Source organism: Somniosus microcephalus, chromosome 9 (genome assembly GCF_052327205.1).
Source record: "Somniosus microcephalus isolate GS21.2 chromosome 9, FLI_Smic_1.0, whole genome shotgun sequence".
Taxonomy (NCBI): domain Eukaryota; kingdom Metazoa; phylum Chordata; class Chondrichthyes; order Squaliformes; family Somniosidae; genus Somniosus; species Somniosus microcephalus.
This window is the reverse complement of record NC_140995.1, coordinates 124,757,113-124,779,920: the sequence shown is the minus strand read 5'-3', so window position 1 is coordinate 124,779,920 and position 22,808 is coordinate 124,757,113. Positions and strand designations below refer to the sequence as shown.

At 48.3% G+C, this 22,808-nt stretch overlaps 1 protein-coding gene across 5 annotated transcripts in view; it reads right to left on the bottom strand.

Moving 5' to 3' along the window:
* Positions 1-22,808, bottom strand: part of med23 (mediator complex subunit 23) — a 150,929-nt gene that overhangs the window by 23,937 nt on the left and 104,184 nt on the right. For all 5 annotated transcript variants that reach the window (XM_085997124.1, XM_085997127.1, XM_085997125.1 and 2 more), the window contains one exon: positions 18,825-18,945. In XM_085997124.1, the coding sequence (XP_085853250.1) occupies positions 18,825-18,945 (121 nt within the window). The remainder of the gene's footprint in view (positions 1-18,824; positions 18,946-22,808) is intronic.

Sequence of the window (22,808 nt, the reverse complement as noted above, 5' to 3'; positions counted from 1 at the left end):
GGGGGAGAGAGAGAGCGACTGAGGGGGAGAGAGAGAGAGAGACTGGGGGAGAGAGAGAGAGAGAGAGAGACGGAGAGAGAGAGAGAGAGAGAGAGAGAGAGTAGAGAGACTGGGGGGGAGAGAGAGGAGAGAGACTGGGGGGAGAGAGAGAGAGAGAGAGAGAGAGAGAGAGAGACTTGGGGGGAGAGGGAGAGAGTGGAGGGAGAGGGAGAGAGTAGGGGAGAGAGAGAGAGAGACTGGGGGGAGGGGGAGAGAGAGAGACTGGAGGGGAGAGAGAGAGAGAGAGACTGGGGGGAGAGACTGGGGGGAGAGAGAGACTGGAGGAGAGCGAGAGAGACTGGGGGGAGAGAGAGAGAGAGGGAGAGAGACTGAGGGGGGAGAGAGAGCGACTCGGGGAGAGACTAGGGGAGAGAGAGGAGAGAGACTGGGGGGAGAGAGAGGAGAGAGACTGGGGGGAGAGAGAGGAGAGAGACTGGGGGGGAGAGAGAGAGACTGGGGAGAGAGAGAGAGACTGGGGAGAGAGAGAGAGACTGGGGAGAGAGAGAGAGAGACTGGGGAGAGAGAGAGAGACTGGGAGAGAGAGAGAGAGAGAGAGAGAGAGAAGAGAGAGAGAGAGAGAGAGAGAGAGAGAGACTGGGAGAGAGAGAGACGGGGAGAGAGAGAGAGAGACTGGGGAGAGAGAGAGAGAGAGATAGAGAGACTGGGAAACAGAGAGAGAGAGAGAGATAGAGAGACGGGGGAGCGAGAGAGAGATTGGGGGGAGAGAGAGAGAGAGACTGGAGGGAGGGAGAGACAGAGACTGGGGAGATAGAGAGAGAGAGAGACTGAGGGGGGAGAGAGAGAGCGACTGAGGGAGAGAGAGAGAGAGAGACTGGGGGAGAGAGAGAGAGAGACAGGGGAGAGAGAGAGAGAGAGAGAGACAGGGGAGAGAGAGAGACAGGGGGAGAGAGAGAGAGAGACGGGGGGGAGAGAGAGAGACGGGGGGGAGAGAGAGAGAGACGGGGGGGAGAGAGCAGAGAGAGACGGGGGGAGGAGAGAGAGAGAGACGGGGGGGAGAGAGAGAGAGAGAGACGGGGGGGAGAGAGAGAGAGAGAGACGGGGGAAGAGAGAGAGAGACGGGGAAGAGAGAGAGAGAGAGAGAGAGACGGGGGAGAGAGAGAGAGAGAGAGAGAGAGAGAGACGGGGAGAGAGAGGAGAGAGACGGGGAGAGAGAAAATGGGGAGATAGAGAGAGAGAGAGAGAGACTGGGGGAGAGAGAGAGAGTGAATTATATATAAATATTCCAGGGTACTTGATGTTTCGAAAAAACAGGCAGACTGGAAAAGGGGCCTGGGGTTAGCCCTGATACTAAAGGATGACATAAGGACAGTAGTGAGAAAGGATCTTGGCTCTGAAGATCAGGAAGTGGAATCAGTATGGGTTGAGATAAGAAATAACATGGGCAGAAAACAGCGGTGGGAGTAGTTTATAGGCCCCCCAAACAGTAGCTATACCACTGGACAGAGTATTAATCAACAAATAATAGGAGCCTGTAACAAAGGTAATACAATAATCGTGGGGGACTTTAATCTTTATATAGACTGGGCAAATCAAATTGGCAAGGGTAGTCTGGAAGATGAGTTTATGGAATGCATTCGAGGCAGTTTCCTAGAACTATACGTCATGGAACCAACCAGGAACAGACTATTTTAGATCTTGTTTTGTGTAATGAGACCGGGTTAATTAGTAATCTCATAGTAATCCTCTGGGGAAGAGTGATCATAATAGGATAGCATTTCACATTGAGTTTGAGAGTGACATTCTTAAATCCGAAGCTAGTCTTAAACTTAAATAAAGCCAATTACATAGGTATGAGGGGTGAGTTGGCTAATGTAGATTGGGAAATTTGATTAAAAGTTATGATGGTAGATAAGCAATGTAAACATTTAAATATTCCAAAATTCTCAACGAATATACATTCCATTGAGAATAAAAAATCTACAGAAAAGTGATCCATCTGTGGATAACTAAAGAAGTTAAGGATAGTATTAGATTAAAAGAGGCTTATAATGTTGCGAAGAATAATCCCGAGGATTGGGAGAGCTTTAGAAAGCAGCAAAGGATGACCAAAAATATTTTAAAAGAGAAAATAAAGTATGAGAGTAAATTAGCAAGAAATATAAAAACAGATTGCAAGAGGTTCTACAAGTATGTACATAAGAACATAAGAAATAGGAGCAGAAATAGGCCACTTGGCCCCTCAAGCCTGCTCCGCCATTCAATAAGATCATGGCTGATCTTGGGCTCAAAGCCACTTCCCTGCCCGTTCCCTATAACCCTTCACTCCCTTATCTTGCAAAAATCTGTCCATCTCCACCTTAAATGTATTTAATGACCCAGCCTCCATGGCCCTCTGGGCAGAGAATTCCACATATTTACCACCCTCAGAAGAAATTCCTCCTCAACTCAGTTCTAAAAGGGCGACCCTTTATTCTGAAACTATGCCCTCGAGTTCTAGATTTCCCCACGAGGGGAAACATCCTCTCTGCATCTACCTTGTCGAGCCCCCTCAGTATCTTCTATGTTTCAATAAGATCACCTCTCATTCTTCCAAATTCCAATGAGTATAAGCCCAACCTGCTCAACCTTTCTTCATAAGTCAAACCACTCATCTCTGGAATTAACCTATTGAATCGTCTCTGAACTGCCTCCAATGCAAGTATATCCTTCCTTAAATAAGGAGACCAAAACTGTACGCAGTACTCAAGGCGTGGTCTCACCAATACCCTGTACAGTTGTAGCAGGACTTCTCTGCTTTTATACTCCAACCCACTTGCAATAAAGGCCAATGTTCCATTTGCCTTTTTGATTACTTGCTGTACCTGCATGCTAACTTTTTGTATTTCATGCACAAAGACCCCCAGGTCCCTCTGAACTGTAGCATTTTGTAATCTCTCTCCATTTAAATAATAGTTTGCTTTTTTAATTTTTCCTGCCAAAGTGGATAACCTCGCACTTTCCCCACACAGAAACATAGAAGATAGGAGCAGGAGTAGGTCATTTGACCCCGCGGGCCTGCTCTGCCATTCAATGAGATCATGGCTGATCATCCAAATTCGGTATCCTGTCCCTGCTTTCTCCCCATATCCCTTGATCCCTTTAGCCTTAAGAAATATATCTAACTCCTTCTTGAATATATTTAATGAATTGGCCTCAACTGCCTTCTGTGGTAGAGAATTCCACAGGTTCACCACTCTCTGGGTGAAGAAATTCCTCCTCATCTCTGTCTTAAATGGCTTACCCCTTATCCTTAGACTGTGACCCCTGGTTCTGGACTCCCCCGCCATCGGGAACATCCTTCCTGCATCTAGTCTGTCTAGTCCTGTTAGAATTTTATAAGTTTCAATGAGATCCCCTCTCATTCTTCTAAACTCCAGCGAGTATAAGCCCAATTGACCCAATCTCTCCTCATACGTCATTCCTGCCATCCCAGGTATCAGTCTGGTGAATCTTCGCTGCACTCCCTCCATGGCAAGAACATCCTTCCTCAGATAAGGCGACCAAAACTGCACTTAATACTCAAGGTGTGGTCTCACCAAGGCCCTGTACAACTGCAGCAAGACATCCTTGTTCCTGTACTCAAACCCTCTCGCTACGAAGGCCAACATACCATTTGCCTTCTTAACCGCCTGCTGCACCTGTATGCTTACCTTCAGCGACTGGTGCACAAGGACACCCAGGTCTCGTTGCATTTCCCCCTCTCCCAATCTATTGGCATTCAGATAATAATTTGCCTTCCTGTTTTTGCCACCAAAGTGGATAACCTCGCATTTATCCACATTATACTGCATCTGCCATGCATCTGCCCAATCACCCAACCTGTCCAAATCATAATGGAGTGTCTCGGCATCCTCCTCACAGCACACACGCCCACCCAGCTTTGTGTCGTCTGCAAACTTGGAGGTATTACATCTTGTTCCCTCATCTAGATCATTAATATATACTGTGAATAGTTGGGGCCTAGCACCGATCCCTGCGGTACCCCACTAATCACTGCCTGCCACTCAGAAAAATACCCGTTTATTCCAACTCTTTGCTTCCTGTCTGCCAACCAGTTCTCTATCCAAGTCAGTACCTTGCCCCCAATCCCATGTGCCTTAATTTTGCACGCTAATCTCTTATGCGGGACCTTATCGAAAGCCTTCTGAAAGTCCAAATACACCACATCCACTGGTCCTCCCTTATCTATTCTACCAGTTACATCCTCAAAAAATTCCAGTAGATTAGTCAAGCACGATTTACCTTTTGTAAATCTATGTTGACTTTGTCCGATCCTGTCACTGTTTTCCAAGTGCTCTGCTATTACATCTTTTATAATGGACTCTAGCATTTTCCCCACTACCGATGTCAGGCTTACCGGTCTATAATTCCCCGTCTCCATTATACTCCATCTGCCAAATGTTTGCCCACTCATTTAGCCTGTCTATATTCCTTTGCAGATTCTTTGAGTCCTCTGCACAACTTACTTTCCCACCCATCTTTGTATCATCCGCAAACTTGGTTACATTACACGCGGTCCTTTCATCCAAGTCATTAATGTAGATTGTAAATGGTTGAGGCCCCAGCACCGACCCCTGTGGCACCCCACTAGTTACTGTTTACCAACCGGAAAATGACCCATTTATCCTGACTCTCTGCTTTCTGTTAGTTAGCCAATTCTCTATCCATGCTAATATATTACTCCCAACTCCGTGAGCAGTAACCTTTTATGTGGCACCTTATCGAATGCCTTCTGGAAATCCAAATACACCATATCCACTGATTCACCTTTGTCCACCATGCTCGTTACATCCTCAAAGAACTCCAGCAAATTTGTTAAACATGATTTCCCTTTCATAAAACCATGCTGACTCTGCTTGACTGCATTATGATTTTCCAAATGCCCTGCTACTGCTTCCTTAATGAAGGACTCCAGCATTTTCCCAACAACAAATGATAGGCTAACTGGTCTATAGTTTCCTGCTTTCTGTCTCCCTCCTTTCTTAAATAGGGGTGTTACATTTACATGTAAAAGGGAAGAGAGTAGCAAAAGTATGTGTTGGTCTCCTAGAGGCTGAGACAGGAGAAATTATATGGGGGAAATAAGGAAACGGCAGAGACTTAAAAAAAAAAATTCTATCTGTTTTCACAGTAGAAGATGACACAAAAAGCATACCAAAAATAGCGGGGGACCAAGGGGCTGATGAGAGTGAGGAACTTAAAGTAATTAATATCAGCAGAGAAAACATACTTGAGAAACTAATGGGACTAAAAGACGACAACCCCCATGGACCTGATGGCCGACATCCTAGGGTTCTAAAAGAGGTGGCTGCAGAGATAGTGGATGCATAGGTTGTGATCTTCTAAAATTTCCTAGATTATAGAATGATCCCAGCGCATTGGAAGGTAGCAAATGTAACCCTGCTATTCAAGAAAGGAGAGAGAAAACAGGGAATTACAGGACAGTTAGCCTGACATCAGTCATCAGGAAAATGCTGGAATCCATTATTAAGGAAGTGGTAACAGGGCACTTAGAAATCATAATATAATTAGGCAGAGCCAGTATGGTTTTATGAAAGGGGACTCGTGTTTGGACGCGACTGCTACCAACGAACCGGAAGCGTTCTGCGCATGCGCACTTCCGGTTCGTCACGGGAGCTGGTTCGTTAAAAAAAATTTTTAAACCGGGAAGGGAGTGGGCTGGTGAGAAAAAGCCGGGAAGGGAGCTGTCTGGTGAGAAAAAGCCAGGAAGGGAGTGGGCTGGTGAGAAAAAGCCGGGAAGGGAGCCGGCTGGTGAGAAAAAGCCGGGAAGGGAGCCGGCTGGTGAGAAAAAGCTGGGAAGGGAGCGGGCTCGTTTTTAAAAAAGCAGAAACATCATGCTTCTGATTGTTGGAGTGTGCAGTATGCTTCTGTGCTGTTTCCGGTCGTTGGCAGCAGCCACTCAGTTTATGAAAGGAAAATCATGTTTGGCAAATTTTAGAGGATGTAACTAGCAGGGTAGATAAAGGGGATGTAGTTCCAAAAGGCATTTGATAATGTACCACATAAAAGGTTGTTACGCAAGATAAGAGCGTATGGGGTTTGCGGTAATGTATTAGCATGGATAGGGAATTAGTTAATGGACAGAAAAGAGAAGCGGCAGCAGCGAGAGCGGCCCTGGGTGGAGACTGAGGAGTTAAAGAGTGGGGAGTGAGAGCGGCCCAGGCACACCGGCGGCAGCAGCGAGAGCGGCCCTGGGTGGAGACTGAGCGCGGAGACCGAGGAATTAAAGAGCGGGGATGAGAGCGGCCCAGGCACACCGGCGGCAGCAGCGAGAGCGGCCCTGGGTGGAGACTGAGCGCGGAGACCGAGGAATTAAAGAGCGGGGATGAGAGCGGCCCAGGCACACCGGCGGCAGCAGCGAGAGCGGCCCTGGGTGGAGACTGAGCGCAGAGACCGAGGAATTAAAGAGCGGGGATGAGAGCGGCCCAGACACACCGGCGGCAGCAGCGAGAGCGGCCCTGGGTGGAGACTGAGCACGGAGACCGAGGAATTAAAGAGCGGGGATGAGAGCGGCCCAGACACACCGGCGGCAGCAGAGAGAAGTAAAAAGTAATCGAAGTGTGAAGTCACCAGAAAGCAGGTAAGTGATTGGTTGGTGAGTATTTCTCTCTTTTTCCAAACTTAATTTTTGTGGTTTATTGTTTCTGGGGTCTCTGTTGTGTAGCGGGGAGTGGTAGTAAACAAGGGCCCTGGAGTATGTCATTTAATTGTAGTGTAATTAGTGATATTGATTTGATTTAATTTAATTTGAATTAATTAAAGGGTAAGTCATGGAAGCACAGCTCGGTCCCGTAGCATGCTCCTCCTGCACTATGTGGGAAATCAGGGACACTTCTTGTGTCCCCGACGACCATGTGTGCAGGAAGTGTATCCAGCTGCAGCTACTGACAGACCGCATTGCGGTGCTGGAGCTGCGAATGGATACATACTGTAGCATTCGCGATGCTGAGGACATCGTGGATAGCACGTTTAGGGAGTTGGTCACACCACAAGTAAAGGCTGCACAGGCAGGAAGGGAATGGGTGATCACCAGGCAGAGTAGTAGGCGCAGGCAGGTAGTGCAGAGGTCCCCTGTGGCCATCTCCCTTTCAAACAGATATACCACTTTGGATATTGAGGGAGATGGCGTATCGGGGGAAGGCAGCAGCAGCAAACTTCCTAGCACCATGGGTGGTCCTGCTGCACAGGACGGGAGGAAAAAGAGCGGGAGAGCTATAGTGATAGGGGATTCTATTGTAAGGGGAATAGATAGGCGTTTCAGCGGACACAAACGAGACTCCAGGATGGTATGTTGCCTCCCTGGTGCAAGAGTCAAGGATGTCTTGGAGCGGCTGCAGGGCATTCTGGAGGGGGAGGGTGAACAGCCAGTTGTCGTGGTGCATATAGGTACCAACGATATAGGTAAAAAACGGGATGAGGTCCTAAAAGCTGAATATAGGGAGTTAGGCAGTAAATTAAAAAATAGGACCTCAAAAGGTAGTAATCTCAGGATTGCTACCAGTGCCACATGCTAATCAGAGTAGAAATAGAAGGATATTTCGGATGAATACGTGGCTAGAGGAATGGTGCAAGGGGGAGGGATTCATAGAAACATAAAAGACAGGAGCAGGAGTAGGCCATTCGGCCCCTCGAGCCTGCTCCGCCATTCAATGCGATCATGGCTGATCATCCAAATTCAGTACCCTGTCCCTGCTTTCTCCCCATATCCCTTGGATCCCCTTGGCCTTAAGAAATATATCTAACTCCTTCTTGAATATATTTAATGAATTGGCCTCAACTGTCTTCTGTGGTAGAGAATTCCACAGGTTCACCACTCTCTGGGTGAAGAAATTCCTCCTCATCTCAGTCCTAAATAGCTTACCCCTTATCCTTAGACTGTGACCCCTGGTTCTGGACTCCCCCGCCATCGGGAACAGCCTTCCTGCATCTAGTCTGTCTAGTCCTGTTAGAATTTTATGTTTCAATGAGATCCCCTCTCATTCTTCTAAACTCCAGCGAATATAAGCCTAATCGACCCAATCTCTCTTCATACGTCATTCCTGTCATCCCAGGTATCAGTCTGGTGAATCTTCGCTGCACTCCCTCCATGGCAAGAACATCCTTCCTCAGATAAGGCGACCAAAACTGCAAACAATACTCAAGGTGTGGTCTCACCAAGGCCCTGTACAACTGCAGCAAGACATCCTTGCTCCTGTACTCGAATCCTCTCGCTACGAAGGCCAGCATACCATTTGCCTTCTTAACCGCCTGCTGCACCTGCATGCTTACCTTCAGCGACTGGTGCACAAGGACACCCAGGTCTCGTTGCACTTCCCCTTTTCCCAATCTATTGCCGTTCAGATAATAATCTGCCTTCTTGTTTTTGCCACCAAAGTGGAAAACCTCGCATTTATCCACATTATACTGCATCTGCCCAATCGCCCAACCTGTCCAAAGCGTACTGGAGTTTCTCTGCATCGTCCTCACAGCACACATGCCCACCCAGCTTTGTGTCGTCTGCAAACTTGGAGATATTACATCTAGTTCCCTCGTCTAGATCATTAATATATATTCAAATTCCTGGGACATTGGAACCGGTTCTGGGGGAGGTGGGACCAGTACAAGCTGGACGGTTTGCACCTGGGCGGGACCGGAACCGATGTCCTAGGGGGAGTGTTTGCGAGTGCTGTTGGGGAGGGTTTAAACGAAAATGGCAGGGGGTTGCGAACCTGTGCAGGGAGACAGAGGAAAGGGAAGCAAGGATAGAAGCAAAAGACAGGAAGGAGAAAAGCAAAATTGGAAGGCAGAGAAATCAAGGGTGTAAATCAAACAGGGCCACTGTAAATAATAATTCTAAAATGACTAAGAGTGTTAAAAAATCAAGCCTGAAGGCTTTGGGGGAGAAATTCAGTATCACCACGTTTGGGGTGGAATACTCGAGCGGGCGCGAAATTTAGCGCCCAGCGCAAATTATCGCCACCTACTGCTACGGCCTGGACAGACCTGCTGCCAAATTCAAACACCTAGGACCATGGAGAGGGCTAGGGAGCGAGCGCAACGGTTCAGTGAGGGGGCCTTGCAGGTTCTGGTTGGCGCGGTGGAGCGCAGGCGATCTATCCTGTTCCCGGACAGTGGCAGGAGGCCGCTGCCCAACGACTATTGCAAAGCTTGGCGGGAGGTGGCTCACAGAGTGACCTCCAGCAGCATGGTGCCTAGGACCCCAGTGCAATGCAGGAAGAAGTTCAACGACCTCACTCAGGTCGTCAGGGTGAGTACCCTTTTCAGTATCCTCTTCATCCCTGCATGTCCACCTCACTATGGCCAAAGGGTCCTGAAAGCCCCAATGCCCAGCCCTCATCCAACACCTATGGGCCTTTCATGAAACTCACATGCACATTCAGCACTTTACACACTAAGGGCTATTCGACCATGGGAGGCAGTGCAGCCAAGATCAGGGCTTCACATTGTACTCAGAGTCCGTCCTTTCTCTTGCAGGGCAAGCTGGCCCATAACAGGAGGCAGCAGCAACGGACCGGGGGAGGCCAGCCTCACCTTCAAGCCCTCACTGACCTGGAGCAGCAAGTCCAGCAGATTATGGCAGGCCGGATGATTGGCCCCAATCGCCACTGGAGATGCCGACCCCATTATGGACAGCAATGGTAAGGTCCATCACCTTTTTGACCTCTCTCCTCCCACTTGTGCCTCACACCAGCATCCTTTGCTACTATCGAACCAATATAGTGCGTTGCAGCACTCATGCCTCCCTCGCTGCCGCCCTGTCCTCACGCTAAAGCCACTCTTGTACCTCCCTGCTTTCAGATGCTGATTCGCCAGGTGAGGAGGTGGGCCCTCAAGCTGCCACTGTGAGTGACTCTGAAGGCGAGGAGGAAGAGGAAGCCGGACCATCAGTGCCACCCTTAGCCGAGGCAGCCCATGGCCATAATGGGGACACGTCTTCCCTGAAGGGGAGCAGTGGGGAATGGTCTGAGGAGGGTGAAGCTCCGAGGCCCAGCGGGCTGCAGCAACGCGGGGGGAGGTAGGGAAGCTCGGCGGCCTTCTCCCCGGAGGGAGAGTCTGGCCTCGAATCCTGCTACAGTGAGCGCAGAAGAGGTGCGGCTCCTCGCTGAAATGAGCGCCCAGGCGGAGCACAGGCACACTGAGCTCATGGCTGCAGTGGCAAGGATGCCGGAATCCATTGAGTCACTGGCAAGGAGTGTCCAGGACTTCGGCGCAGCACTGGCAAGGAGTCTGCAGGACTTCGGCGCAGCACAGGCAAGGAGTCTCCAGGACTTCGGCGCAGCACAGGCGACTTCCACGCAAGTGCTTAGTGGTGTAATGCAGTCAGTGGCTGGTCTGATGCAGACGCAGATTGAGGCCACACGAGCACTGACTGCTGCCACCCTCGCTGGATCAGGCACGAATCGCCGGGGCCCTCGCCGCGTCGTAGCAGGCCAGCAGTCTGTGCTTCAGCAGATTGCTCCGCATGCTGCAGTGCTGCCCCGTGGGAGTGCCAGTGTGTCGTCCGACCAGGGAGTTGCTGTCCTCTGTCAGGATGGCAGCATTCCTGCTGCCAACACTGTCACTTCTCCACTGCAGCTGCCACCACCTGTAGGACAGACTGCTGCCGCCCATGCAGAGTCAGCAGCCGGGCCCTCCAGGTCCAGACCGTCCCTCAAGGGCATCTGCCGACTCAGTTTCTGACACTCAGCAGCCTTCCCCCAGCCTTGCTGCAGCCATTGGGGTCCCATTGCGGAGGAGCTGCAGGGTGGGAAGGGGCGAATCTCGCAAGCGAAGCAGATCACCCTCGAAGAGCAAAAAGTAGGAGGTGTGGCAAAATGCTGTTAAATGTTTTATTGAAGGCCGAGGATCGTGGTCATTTTTTGGTTACTGTTTTGTTCATTGTCTCCAGGTTGTGAGAGCCAGTTATGTGTCTGACTGCTTTTTTGGGGGGTTTTCTGTTACTTTGTCATGCGGGAAGGGCACACAGTTTGTTAAATAAAGAAGTATCTTTATTCAGAATGTGCATGTTTGCTCTTTGAACTATTGTTGCCTTGACCGGCTTAGGGGCTGTGGAACGGTTCCATTCATGTTCTTTCAATGGCACAAGCCATTCCCTCAGAGGGGGCCTAGAACCGACTTGCAATAAGCCGCTGACGGACGGCCCTTGCAATTTGTGCCTCCCTCTCGTCTTGGTGCTCCTCCTCCTCCTCTGCTGGTGCTCCAATGTCTGGTGGCAGTGGCTGAGTCCTGAGGATTGCCAGGTTATGCAGCATGCAGCACACTACAACGAAATGGGAGACTCGCTCAGGTGAGTACTGAAGGGCTCCCCCGGAATGGTCCAGACAGTGGAACCGTTGCTCGAGCATGCCGATTGTGTGCTCAATGATGTTCCTGGTCGCTTGATGGCTCTCATTGTATTGTTCTTCAGCAGGGGTGCTGGGCGCACGGAGCGGGGTCATCAGCCAGGTGCACAGTGGATAGCCCTTGTCCCCGAGAAGCCAGCCTCCTGTGTGAACCGGGGTTTCGAAAAGGTCTGCCACAGAAGTCTGGCGCAGGATGAAGGCGTCGTGGCTGCTGCCTGGAAAGCGGGCATTGACAGCGAGCATCAGCTGTCTGTGGTCACATACCAACTGGACATTCAACGAATGGAACCCCTTCCGGTTGCGGAAATCCTCGGCATTCTCTTGCGGCGCCCGCAAAGCCACATGTGTGCAGTCAATGGCGCCCTGGACCATGGGGAAGCCCGCTATTCTTGCAAATCCCATTGCGCGCTCTTGCTGCTTGTCCAGGGTCATGGGGAAGGATATGTACGGACGTCTCCTTTTAAAGAGGGCATTCGTGACTTGACGGATGCAGCAATGCACCGCGAACTGGGAGATATTGGCAATGTCCCCAGTAGTGGATTGGAAGGAGCTGGTGGCATAGAAGTTGAGAGCCACTGTGACCTTCACTGCCACCGACAGAGAGACGTCCTGCTCCTCGGTTGAGGCTGCAGATCTGGCTGAAGCAGGTGGCAGAGCTCAGTGACCACCTCCCTGCTGAATCGCAGCCTCCGAAAACACTGCTCCTCAGACATGTTGAGGTATGAGAACCGTTGGCGGAAAACCCTGGGACGGTAAGGTCTCGTGTGCCGACGCTTGTTGGCCCTCCTCCGTCTGGCCATGATTGGCACTCTCTCTTGGCGTCTCCGAGCCCTCTCAATGTAATGGAGAAGCCCAACGTTCCCACCCATTGCAGCCCCCATAGTATGTGGCCACTCAAGGTTATGCCAGTGAAAAAGCAAACCAACTACAAAGTTCTGGTCAGAAGCCAAAAGTACCTCTGCGAGCGCTGACTCAATGCAGAAAGCTCTCTCCCTTTGTCTCTCTGCAAATCTCTCTCTCTCTCTCTCTCTCTCTCACACACAGGAGTGGTCCAAAAATGGCTACCACAAAGAAGCCAGGAAGTGCCCCCTTTAAATAGCACCCCCCCCAGCCCCACAGCGACTGGGGACCGTTCCAGTCAACCAGTCGCTGGGAGCGACAGGCGGAAAGGAGGGGGGCGCCACTGAATTTCTGGTTCGGAGCGCCACAAGGGCGTTGCACCATGAAATTACGTCAGGAGCTGCGCGCGCAGCTGAGCGGGCATTGCGGTTTTGCGCCACCGCTAAATGTCCGCTCAATTTCGCAAGAGGCGCAGGTCTCGCCGCGCCCGGGCGCTAGCCGCCTCGCGCCCCACTTATCGCCCTCTTAAGGCGTTAACGGGTGGTGCAACCAACTGAATTTCTCCCCCTTTGTGTCTTAATGCGAGGAGCATTCATAATAAGGTGGTTGAATTAGCTGCGCAAATAGATGTAAACAGTTATTATGATATAATTGGGATTATGGAGACATGGCTCCAGGGTGACCAAGACTGGGAATTCAACATCCAGAGTATTCAATATTCAGGAAGGACAGGAAAAAAGGAAAAGGAGGGTGGGGTAGCATTGCTGGTTAAAGAGGAGATTAACACAATAGTAAGGAAGGACATTAGCTCTGATGATGTGGAATCTGTGTGGGCAGAGCTGAGAAATACCAAGGGGCAGAAAACGTTAGTGGGAGTTGTATACAGACCCCCAAACAGTAATGCTGAGGTTGGGGATGGCATTAAACAGGATATTAGAGATGCGTGCAATAAGGGCACAGCAGTCATCATGGGTGACTTTAATCTATATATAGATTGGGCTAACCAAATTAGTAACAATACGGTGGAGGAGGAATTCCTAGAGTGTATACGGGATGGTTTCCTGGACCAATATGTCGAGGAACCAACTAGAGATCAGGCCATCTTAGACTGGGTATTATGTAATGAGAAAGGATTAATTAGCAATTTTGTTGTGCGAGGCCCCTTGGATGCCAGAGATGCCGGGGAACATAAGGTCTGATGAAAGGGAGGAACTGAAAGAAATCAGTATTTGTAGGGAAATGGTGTTAGGAAAATTGATGGGACTGAAGGCCGATAAATCCCCAGGGCCTGATGGTCTACATCTCAGGGTACTTAAGGAAGTGGCCCTAGAGATAGTAGATGCATTGCTGGTCATCTTCCAGAACGCGATAGACTCTGGAACGGTACCCATGGATTGGAGGGTAGCTTATGTTACCCCACTATTCAAAAAAGGTGGTAGAGAAAGAGCAGGGAATTATAGACCGGTAAGCCTGACATCGGTAATGGGGAAAATGCTAGAGTCTATTATAAAAGATGTAATAGCAGAGCACTTGGAAAGCAGTGACAGGATCGGACAAAGTCAACATGGATTTACAAAAGGTAAATCATGCTTGACTAATCTACTGGAATTTTTTGAGGATGTAACTGGTAAAATAGATAAGGGAGAACCTGTGGATGTGGTGTATTTGGACTTTCAGAAGGCTTTCGATAAGGTCCCACATAAGAGATTAGCGTGCAAAATTAAGGCACATGGGATTGGGGGCAAGGTATTGACTTGGATAGAGAACTGGTTGGCGGACAGAAAGCAAAGAGTTGGAATAAACGGGTCGTTTTCCGAGTGGCAGGCAGTGACTAGTGGGGTACCGCAAGGATCGGTCCTAGGACCCCAGCTGTTCACAATATATATTAATGATCTGGACGAGGGAATTGGATGTAATATCTCCAAATTTGCAGATGACACAAAGCTGGGTGGGAGGGTAAGCTGTGAGGAGGATGTCGTGAAACTCCAGTACGATTTGGACAGGTTGGGTGATTGGGCAGAAACATGGCAAATGCACTATAATGTGGATAAATGTGAGGTTATCCACTTTGGTGGCAAAAACAGGAAGGCAGATTATTATTTGAATGGCAATAGATTGGGAGAAGGGGAAGTGCAAAGAGACCTGGGTGTCCTTGTGCACCAGTCGCTGAAGGTAAGCATGCAGGTGCAGCAGGCGGTTAAGAAGGCAAATGGTATGTTGGCCTTCGTAGCAAGAGGGTTCAAGTACAGGAACAAGGATGTCTTGCTACAGTTGTACAGGGCCTTGGTGAGACCACACCTTGAGTATTGTGTGCAGTTTTGGTCACCTTACCTGAGGAAGGACGTTCTTGCCATGGAGGGAGTGCAGCAAAGATTCACCAGGCTGATACCTGGGATGGCAGGAATGACGTATGAGGAGAGATTGTGTCGATTGGGCTTATGCTCACTGGAGTTTAGAAGATTGAGAGGGGATCTCATCGAAACCTGTAAAATTCTGTCAGGTCTGGACAGACTAGATGCAAGAAGGATGTTACTGATGGCCGGGGAGTCCAGAACCAGGGGTCATAGTCTAAGGATAAGGGGTAAGCCATTTAGGACTGAAATGAGGAGGAATTTCTTCACCCAGAGAGTGGTGAACCTGAGGAATTCTCTGCCACAGAGGGCAGTGGAGGCCAGTTCATTAAATATATTCAAGAGTTGGATATATTTCTTGAGGCTAAAGGGATCAAGGGATATGGGGAGAAGGCAGTGACAGGGTACTGAATTTGGATGATCAGCCATGATCTCATTGAATGGCGGAGCAGGCTCGAAGGGCTGAATGGCCTACTCCTGCTCCTATCTTCTACGTTTCTATGGGAGGAGCGATCATAATATGATAGAATTCTTCATTAAAATGGAGAGTGAAGTAGTTGACTCAGAGACTAGGGTCCTGAATTTAAATAAAAAGGAAACTACGACGGTATGAGGCGCGAGTTGGACAGGATGGATTGGGGAACGTTACTTAAAGGGTTGACGGTAGATAGGCAATGGCAAACATTTAAAGATCGCATGGATAAACTACAGAATTTGTTCATCCCTGTTTGGCATAAAAATAAAACAAAAAAGGTGACTCAACCATGGCTAACAAGGGAAATTAGGGATAGCATAAGATCCAAGGAGAGGACATATAATTTGGCCAGAAAAATCAGCAAACCCGAGGATTGGGAGCAGTTTAGGATTCAGCAAAGGAGGACAAAGGGATTCATTAAGAGGGGGGGAAATAGATTATGAGAGTAAGCTTGCAGGTAACATAAAAACTGACTGTAAAAGCTTTTATAGATATGTGAAGGGAAAAAGATTGGTGAAGTCAAGCGTAGGTCCCTTGCAGTCAGAATCAGGGGAATTTATAATGGGGAACAAATAAATGGCAAACCAATTAAATACATACTTTGGTTCTGTCTTCACAAAGGAGGACACAAATAATCTCCCAGGGATGTCAGGGAACATAGGGTCTGATGAAAGGGAGGAACTGAAAGAAATCAGTATTTGTCGGGAAATGGCGTTAGGTAAATTGATGGGATTGAAGGCCGATAAATCCCCAGGGCCTGATAATCTACATCCTAGGGTACTTAAGGAAGTGGCCCTAGAAATAGTAGATGCATTGCTGGTCATCTTCCAAAATTCTATAGACTCTGGAACAGTTCCCACGGATTGGAGGATAGCTAATGTAACCCCACTATTTAAAAAGGGTGGTAGAGAGAAAACAGGGAATTATAGACCGGTAAGCCTGACATCGGTAGTGGGGAAAATGCTAGAGTCCATTATAAAAGATGTAATAGCAGAGCACTTGGAAAACAGTGACATGATCGGACAAAGTCAACATGGATTTACAAAAGGTAAATCGTGCTTGACTAATCTACTGGAATTTTTTGAGGATGTAACTGGTAGAATAGATAAGGGAGAACCAGTGGATGTGGTGTATTTGGACTTTCAGAAGGCTTTCGATAAGGTCCCACATAAGAGATTAGCGTACAAAGTTAAAGCACACGGGATTGGGGGTATGGTACTGTCTTGGATAGAGAACTGGTTGGCTGACAGGAAGCGAAGAGTTGGAATAAACGGGTCTTTTTCCGAGTGGCAGGCTGTGACTAGTAGGGTACCGCAGGGATCGGTGCTCGGACCCAGCTATTCACAATATATATATATAAATAAATGATCTAGACAAGGGAACTAGATGTAATATCTCCAAGTTTGCAGATGACACAAAGCTGGGTGGGCGTGGGTGCTGTGAGGAGGATGCAGAGAAACTCCAGTATGATTTGGACAGGTTGGGTGATTATACTGCATTTGCCATGCATCTGCCCAATGTGGATAAATGCGAGGTTATGCACTTCGGTGGCAAAAACAGGAAGACAGATTATTATCTGAACGGCAATAGATTGGGAAAAGGGGAAGTGCAACGAGACCTGGGTGTCCTTGTGCACCAGTCGCTGAAGGTAAGCATGCAGGTGCAGCAGGCGATTAAGAAGGCAAATGGTATGTTGGCCTTCGTAGCGAGAGGATTCGAGTACAGGAGCAAGGATGTCTTGCTGCAGTTGTACAGGGCCTTGGTGACACCACACCTTGAGTAGTCTGTGCAGTTGTGGTCGCCTTATCTGAGGAAGGATGTTCTTGCCATGGAGAGAGTGCAGCGAAGATTCACCAGACTGATACCTGGGATGGCAGGAATGACGTATGAGGAGAGATTGGGTTGATTAGGCTTATATTCGCTAGAGTTTAGAAGAATGAAAGGGGATCTCACTGAAACTTATAAAATTCTAACAGGACTAGACTGACTAGATGCAGGAAGGATGTTCCCGATGGCGGGGGAGTCCAAAACCAGGAGTCACAGTCTAAGGATAAGGGGTAAGCCATTTAGGACTGAGATGAGGAGGAATTTCTTCACCCAGAGAGTGGTGAACCTGTGGAATTCTCTGCTACACAGGGCAGTTGAGGCCAATTCATTAAATATATTCAAGAAGGAGTTGGATATATTTCTTGAGGCTAAAGGGATCAAGGGATATGGGGAGAAAGCAGGGACAGGGTACTGAATTGGGATGATCAGCCATGATCTCATTAAATGGCGGCACGGGCTCGAGGGGCTGAATGGCCTGCTCTTGCTCCTATCTTCTATGTTTCTATGTAAGTAGGGATAAACGGGTCATTTTCAGGTTGGCAGAACTAGTGGGGTGCCGCAAGGATCAGTGCTGGGGCCTCAGCTATTTACAATCTATATTAATGACTTAGATGAAAGGACCGAGTGTAATGTATCCAAGTTTGCTGATGACACAAAGCTAGGTGGGAAAGTAAGTTGTGAGCCGGCAAAGGGATATAGATAGGCTAAGTGAGTGGGCAAGAAGGTGGCAGATGGTGTATAATGTGGGGAAATGTGAGGTTATTCACTTTGGTAGGAAGAATAGGAAAACAGAATATTTTTAAATGGTGAGAAGCTATTAAATGTTGGTGTTCAGAGAGATTTAGGTGTTCTAGTACAAGAAACACAGAGTTAGTATGCAGGTACAGCAAGCAATTAGGAAAGCATGTTGGCCTTTATTAAAAGGGGGTTGGAGTACAAGAGTAAGGAAGTCTTGCTACACCTGGAGTACTGTGCACAGGTTTGGTCTCCTTATCCAAGGAAGGATATACTGTACTTGTCTTTGAGGCGGTGCAAGAAAGGTTCACTAGATTGATTCCTGGAATGAGAGGGTTGTCCTATGAGGAGAGATTGAGTAGACTGGACCTATACTCTCTGGAGTTTAGAAGAATGAGAGGTGATCTGATTGAATGATAAAAGATTCTGAGGGGATTGACATGATAGATGGTAAGAGATTGTTTCCCCTGGCTGGAGAGTCCAGGGACATAGCTTCAGGATAAGGAGTTGGCCTTTTAAGACTGAGCTGAGGAGCAATTTCTTCACTCAGAGGGTTGTGAATCTTTGTAATTCTTTGCCCGAAAGGGCTGTGGATGCTCAGTCGTTGAGTATATTTAAGGCTGAGACAGATAGATTTTTGGACTCTAGGGGAATCTAAGGGATATGGGGATCGGGCGGGAAAGTGGAGTTGAGGTCAAAGATCGGCCATGATCTTATTGAATGGCAGAGCAGGCTCGAGGGGCCGTATGGCCTGCTCCTGCTCTTAATTCTTATGTTCGTAACTAGAGACCTGGAATAAGCAGACACTAACCAAAGAGAGCTTGGCCACCTCAATCCTGTTCCCAGTGATGACTACAACATGAAACTCTTTATTATTACCAATTCACACAAACAAAAATTAAGAAATGAGAAATTTAACAGAGCTAATGGATTCAAGGTTCTACTAAAATTAATTCAAATGTGTGACAAAGCAAATGTCCCCTGGTGTGAGGACTTAGAAGGAATTGTTTATTTGCGGCATGTCCCATGTCCAATGCTAATAAAGGATGGCATTTAATTCCATAAGAGTTCAAACTGAGAAGTGACAAACTAATTTTCCATAATTATGCTCTTAGTGGCTCGTTGCCATGAACTGTGAGTTAACATTTGAAATTCATGCTAAAACTACATTTTTGTAAACAACAAAGCACTGACCTCAAGCATACACCGGGTCCTTTCTTGCTGGAAGCGTTGCAGGAAGGGGCCAACGAGATGATAAACGTACAACAACTGGAATTCAGTCTTCACCAATGGTTTCAGCACTTCTGAGAGAAATCTGAAGACGAACAGTATATTAACTTCTCACTTTTCTTTGGTATCAAACTATATGTTGTGTTATGAACAGTTTAAGAAAACAGTACAAAACAACCTTCATATTTCCATGACATTAAGTAACGTGTCTTTATTCAAATTTTACACAAAACTATACATAAATCTCCATCGCCTTACAGCCTTCGATTATCAGTTTTATGAAAAGGACTGAAGTTCCACCTTAATGCCAACATTATGCTCTTCACACAATGCTATTTACTGTGCTTATTGACCAATCCTCAACTTATGTTGGAGTTATATTTCTGTTGATAATTTTACTGAAATGGTCTTTATGCATATAGAATCATAAAACCTTACAGCACAGGAGGCCACCATTTGAAAGACCTGTCCAATTTAGTCCTACACCCTAGCTTTTTCCCCCATAACCCTGCAAATTAGTCCTCTTCAGGTATATGACTCGGTGTGTGGATGAGGGTAGTGCAGTTGATGTAGTCTACATGGACTTCAGTAAGACTTTTGACAAAGTCCCGCATGGGAGACTGGTCAAGAAGGTAAGAGCCCATGGGATCCAGGGCAATTTGGCACGTTGGATCCAAAATGGGACAGATTTCGAACAGATCTGGCAACTCAAAACTGGGCATCCATGAGGCACTGTGGGCCATCAGCAGCAGCAGAATTGTATTCAATCACAATCTGTAACCTCATGGCCCGGCATATCCCTCACTCTACCATTACCATCAAGCCGGGAGATCAACCCTGGTTTAACGAAGAGTGCAGGAGAGCATGCCGGGAACAGCACCAGGCATACCGAAAAATGAGGTGTCAACCTGGTGAGGCTACAACACAGGACTACTTGCATGCCAAACAACGGAAGCAACATGCGATAGACAGAGCTAAGTGATCTCACAACCATCGGATCAAATCAAAGCTCTGCAGTCCTGCCACATCCAGTCGTGAGTGGTGGTGGACAATTGAACAGTTAACAGGAGGAGGAGGCTCCAAAAATATCCCCATCCTCAATGATGGTGGAGCCCAGCACGTGAGTGCAAAAGACAAGGCTGAAGCATTTGCAACTACCTTCAGCCAGAAGTGCCGAGTGGATGATCCATCTCAGCCTCCTCCTGAGGCCCCCAGCATCACAGATGCCAGTCTTCAGCCCATTCAATTCACTCCACGTGATGTCAAGAAACGGCTGAAGACACTGGATACTGCAAAGGCTATGGGCCCTGACAACATTCCGGCAATTGTACTGAAGACTTGTGCTCCAGAACTAGCTGCGCCCCTAGCCAAGCTGTTCCAGTACAGCTACAACACTGGCATCTACCCGGCAATGTGGAAAATTGCCCAAGTATGTCCGGTCTACAAAAAGCAGGACAAATCCGACCCGGCCAATTACCGTCCCATCAGTCTGCTCTCAATCATCAGCAAAGTGATGGAAGGTGTCGTCGACAGTGCTATCAAGCGGCACTTACTCAGCAATAGCCTGCTAACTGACGCCCAGTTTGGGTTCCGCCAGGGCCACTCAGCTCCTGACCTCATTACAGCCTTGGTCCAAACATGGACAAAAGAGCTGAACTCAAGAGGTGAGGTGAGAGTGACTGCCCTTGACATCAAGGCAGCATTTGATTGAGTGTGGTATCAAGTCAATGGGAATCAAGGGGAAAACTCTCCATTGGTTGGAATCATACCTAGCACAAAGGAAGTTGGCTGTGGTTGTTGGAGGTCATTCATCCCAATCACATGACATCACTGCAGGAGTTCCTCAGGACAGTGTCCTAGGCCCAACCATCTTCAGCTGTTTCATCAATGACCTTCCCTCCATCATAAGGTCAGAAGTGGGGGTGTTCGCTGATGATTGCACACTGTCCAGCACCATTCGAGACTCATCAGATACTGACGCAGTCCATGTCCATATGCAGCAAGACCTGGACAACATTCAGACTTGGGCTGACAAGTGGCAAGTAACATTCGCATCACACAAGTGCCAGGCAATGACCATCTCCAACAAGCGAGACTCTAACCATCTCCCCTTGACATTCAATGGCATTACCAATCGCTGAATCCCCCACTATCAACATCCTGGGGGTTACCATTGATCAGAAACTGAACTGGACCAGCCATATAAATACTGTGGCTACAAGAGCAGGCCAGAGGCTGGGAATTCTGCGGCGAGTGTCTCACCTCCTGACTCCCCAAAGCCTTTCCACCATCTACAAGGCACAAGTCAGGAGTGTGATGGAATACTCTCCACTTGCCTGGATGAGTGCAGCTCCAACAACACTCAAGAAGCTCGACACCATTCAGGATAAAGCAGCCCGCTTGATTGGCACTCCATCCACCACCTTCAACATTCACTCCCTCCACCACCGGCGCACTGTGGCTGCATTGTGTACCATCTACAAGATGCACTGCAGCAACTCGCCAAAGCTCCTTCAACAGCACCTTCCAAACCCACGACCTCTACCACAAGGGCAGCAGACGCATGGGAACATCACCACCTACAAGTTCCCCTCCAAGCCACACACCATCCTGACTTGGACCTGTATCGCCGTTCCTTCACTGTCGCTGGGCCAAAATCCTGGAACTCCCTTCCTAACAGCATTGTGGGTGTACCTACACCATATGGACTGCAGCGGTTCAAGGCTGCGGCTCACCACCATCTTCTCAAGGGCAATTAGGGATGGGCACTAAATGCAGGCCTAGCCAGCGACGCCCACATCCCATCAATGAATAAGAAAAAAAAAAATTGGCTTAATGGCAGGAGGCAGAGGGTGATGGTCAAAGATTGTTTTTGTGACTGGAAGCCTGTGTCCAGTGGTGTACCGCAGGGATCGGTGCTGGATCCCTTGCTGTTTGTAGTGTACATTAATGATTTAGATATGAATGTAGGAGGTATGATCAGTAAGTTCGCAGATGACACGAAAATTGGTGGAGTGGTAAATAGCGAGGAGGGAAGCCTCATGCTACAGGACGATAGACAGGTTGGTCAGATGGGCAGAACAGTGGCAAATGGAATTTAACCCTGAAAAGTGTGAGGTGATGCATTTTGGGAGGACTAACAAGGCAAGGGAATACACAATGAATGGTAGGACCCTAGGAAGGACAGAGGATCAGAGGGACCTTGGTGTGCATGTACATAGATCCCTGAAGGCAGCAGTACAGTTAGATAAGGTGGTTAAGAAGGCACATGGGATACTTATATTCTATGCCTCGGCTAATGAAGGCAAGAGCAGGGAGGTTATGAGGGAGCTGTACAAAATGCTAGTTAGGCCACAGCTGGAATACTGTGTGCAGTTCTGGTCACCACACTATAGGAGGGATGTGATTGCATTGGAGAGGGTGCAGAGGAGATTCACCAGGATGTTACCTGGGCTGGAGCGTTTCAGCTATGAAGAGAGACTGGATGTGCTGGGGTTGTTTTCCTTAGAGCAGAGAAGGCTGAGGAGGGACCTGATTGAGGTGTACAAAATCATGAGGGACATAGAGAGGGTAGATAGAAAGGAACTTTTCCCCTTAGTAGAGGAGTCAATAACCAGGGGGCATAGTTTCAAGGTAAGGGGCAGGAGGTTTAGAGGGGATTTGAGGAAAAACTTTTTTACCCAGAGGGTGGTTGGAATCTGGAACTCACTGCCTGAAAGGGTAGTAGAGGCAGGAACCCTCACAACATTCAAGGAGCATTTAGATGAGCACTTGAAATGCCATAGCATAGATGGCTACGGACCAACTGCTGGAAAATGGGATTAGAATAGATAGGGCTTGATGGTCGGCGCAGACACGATGGGCCGAAGGGCCTCTTTCTGTGCTGTATGACTCTATATACATTTTGAAAGTTCCTATCGAATCTGATTCCACCACCCTTTCAGGTAG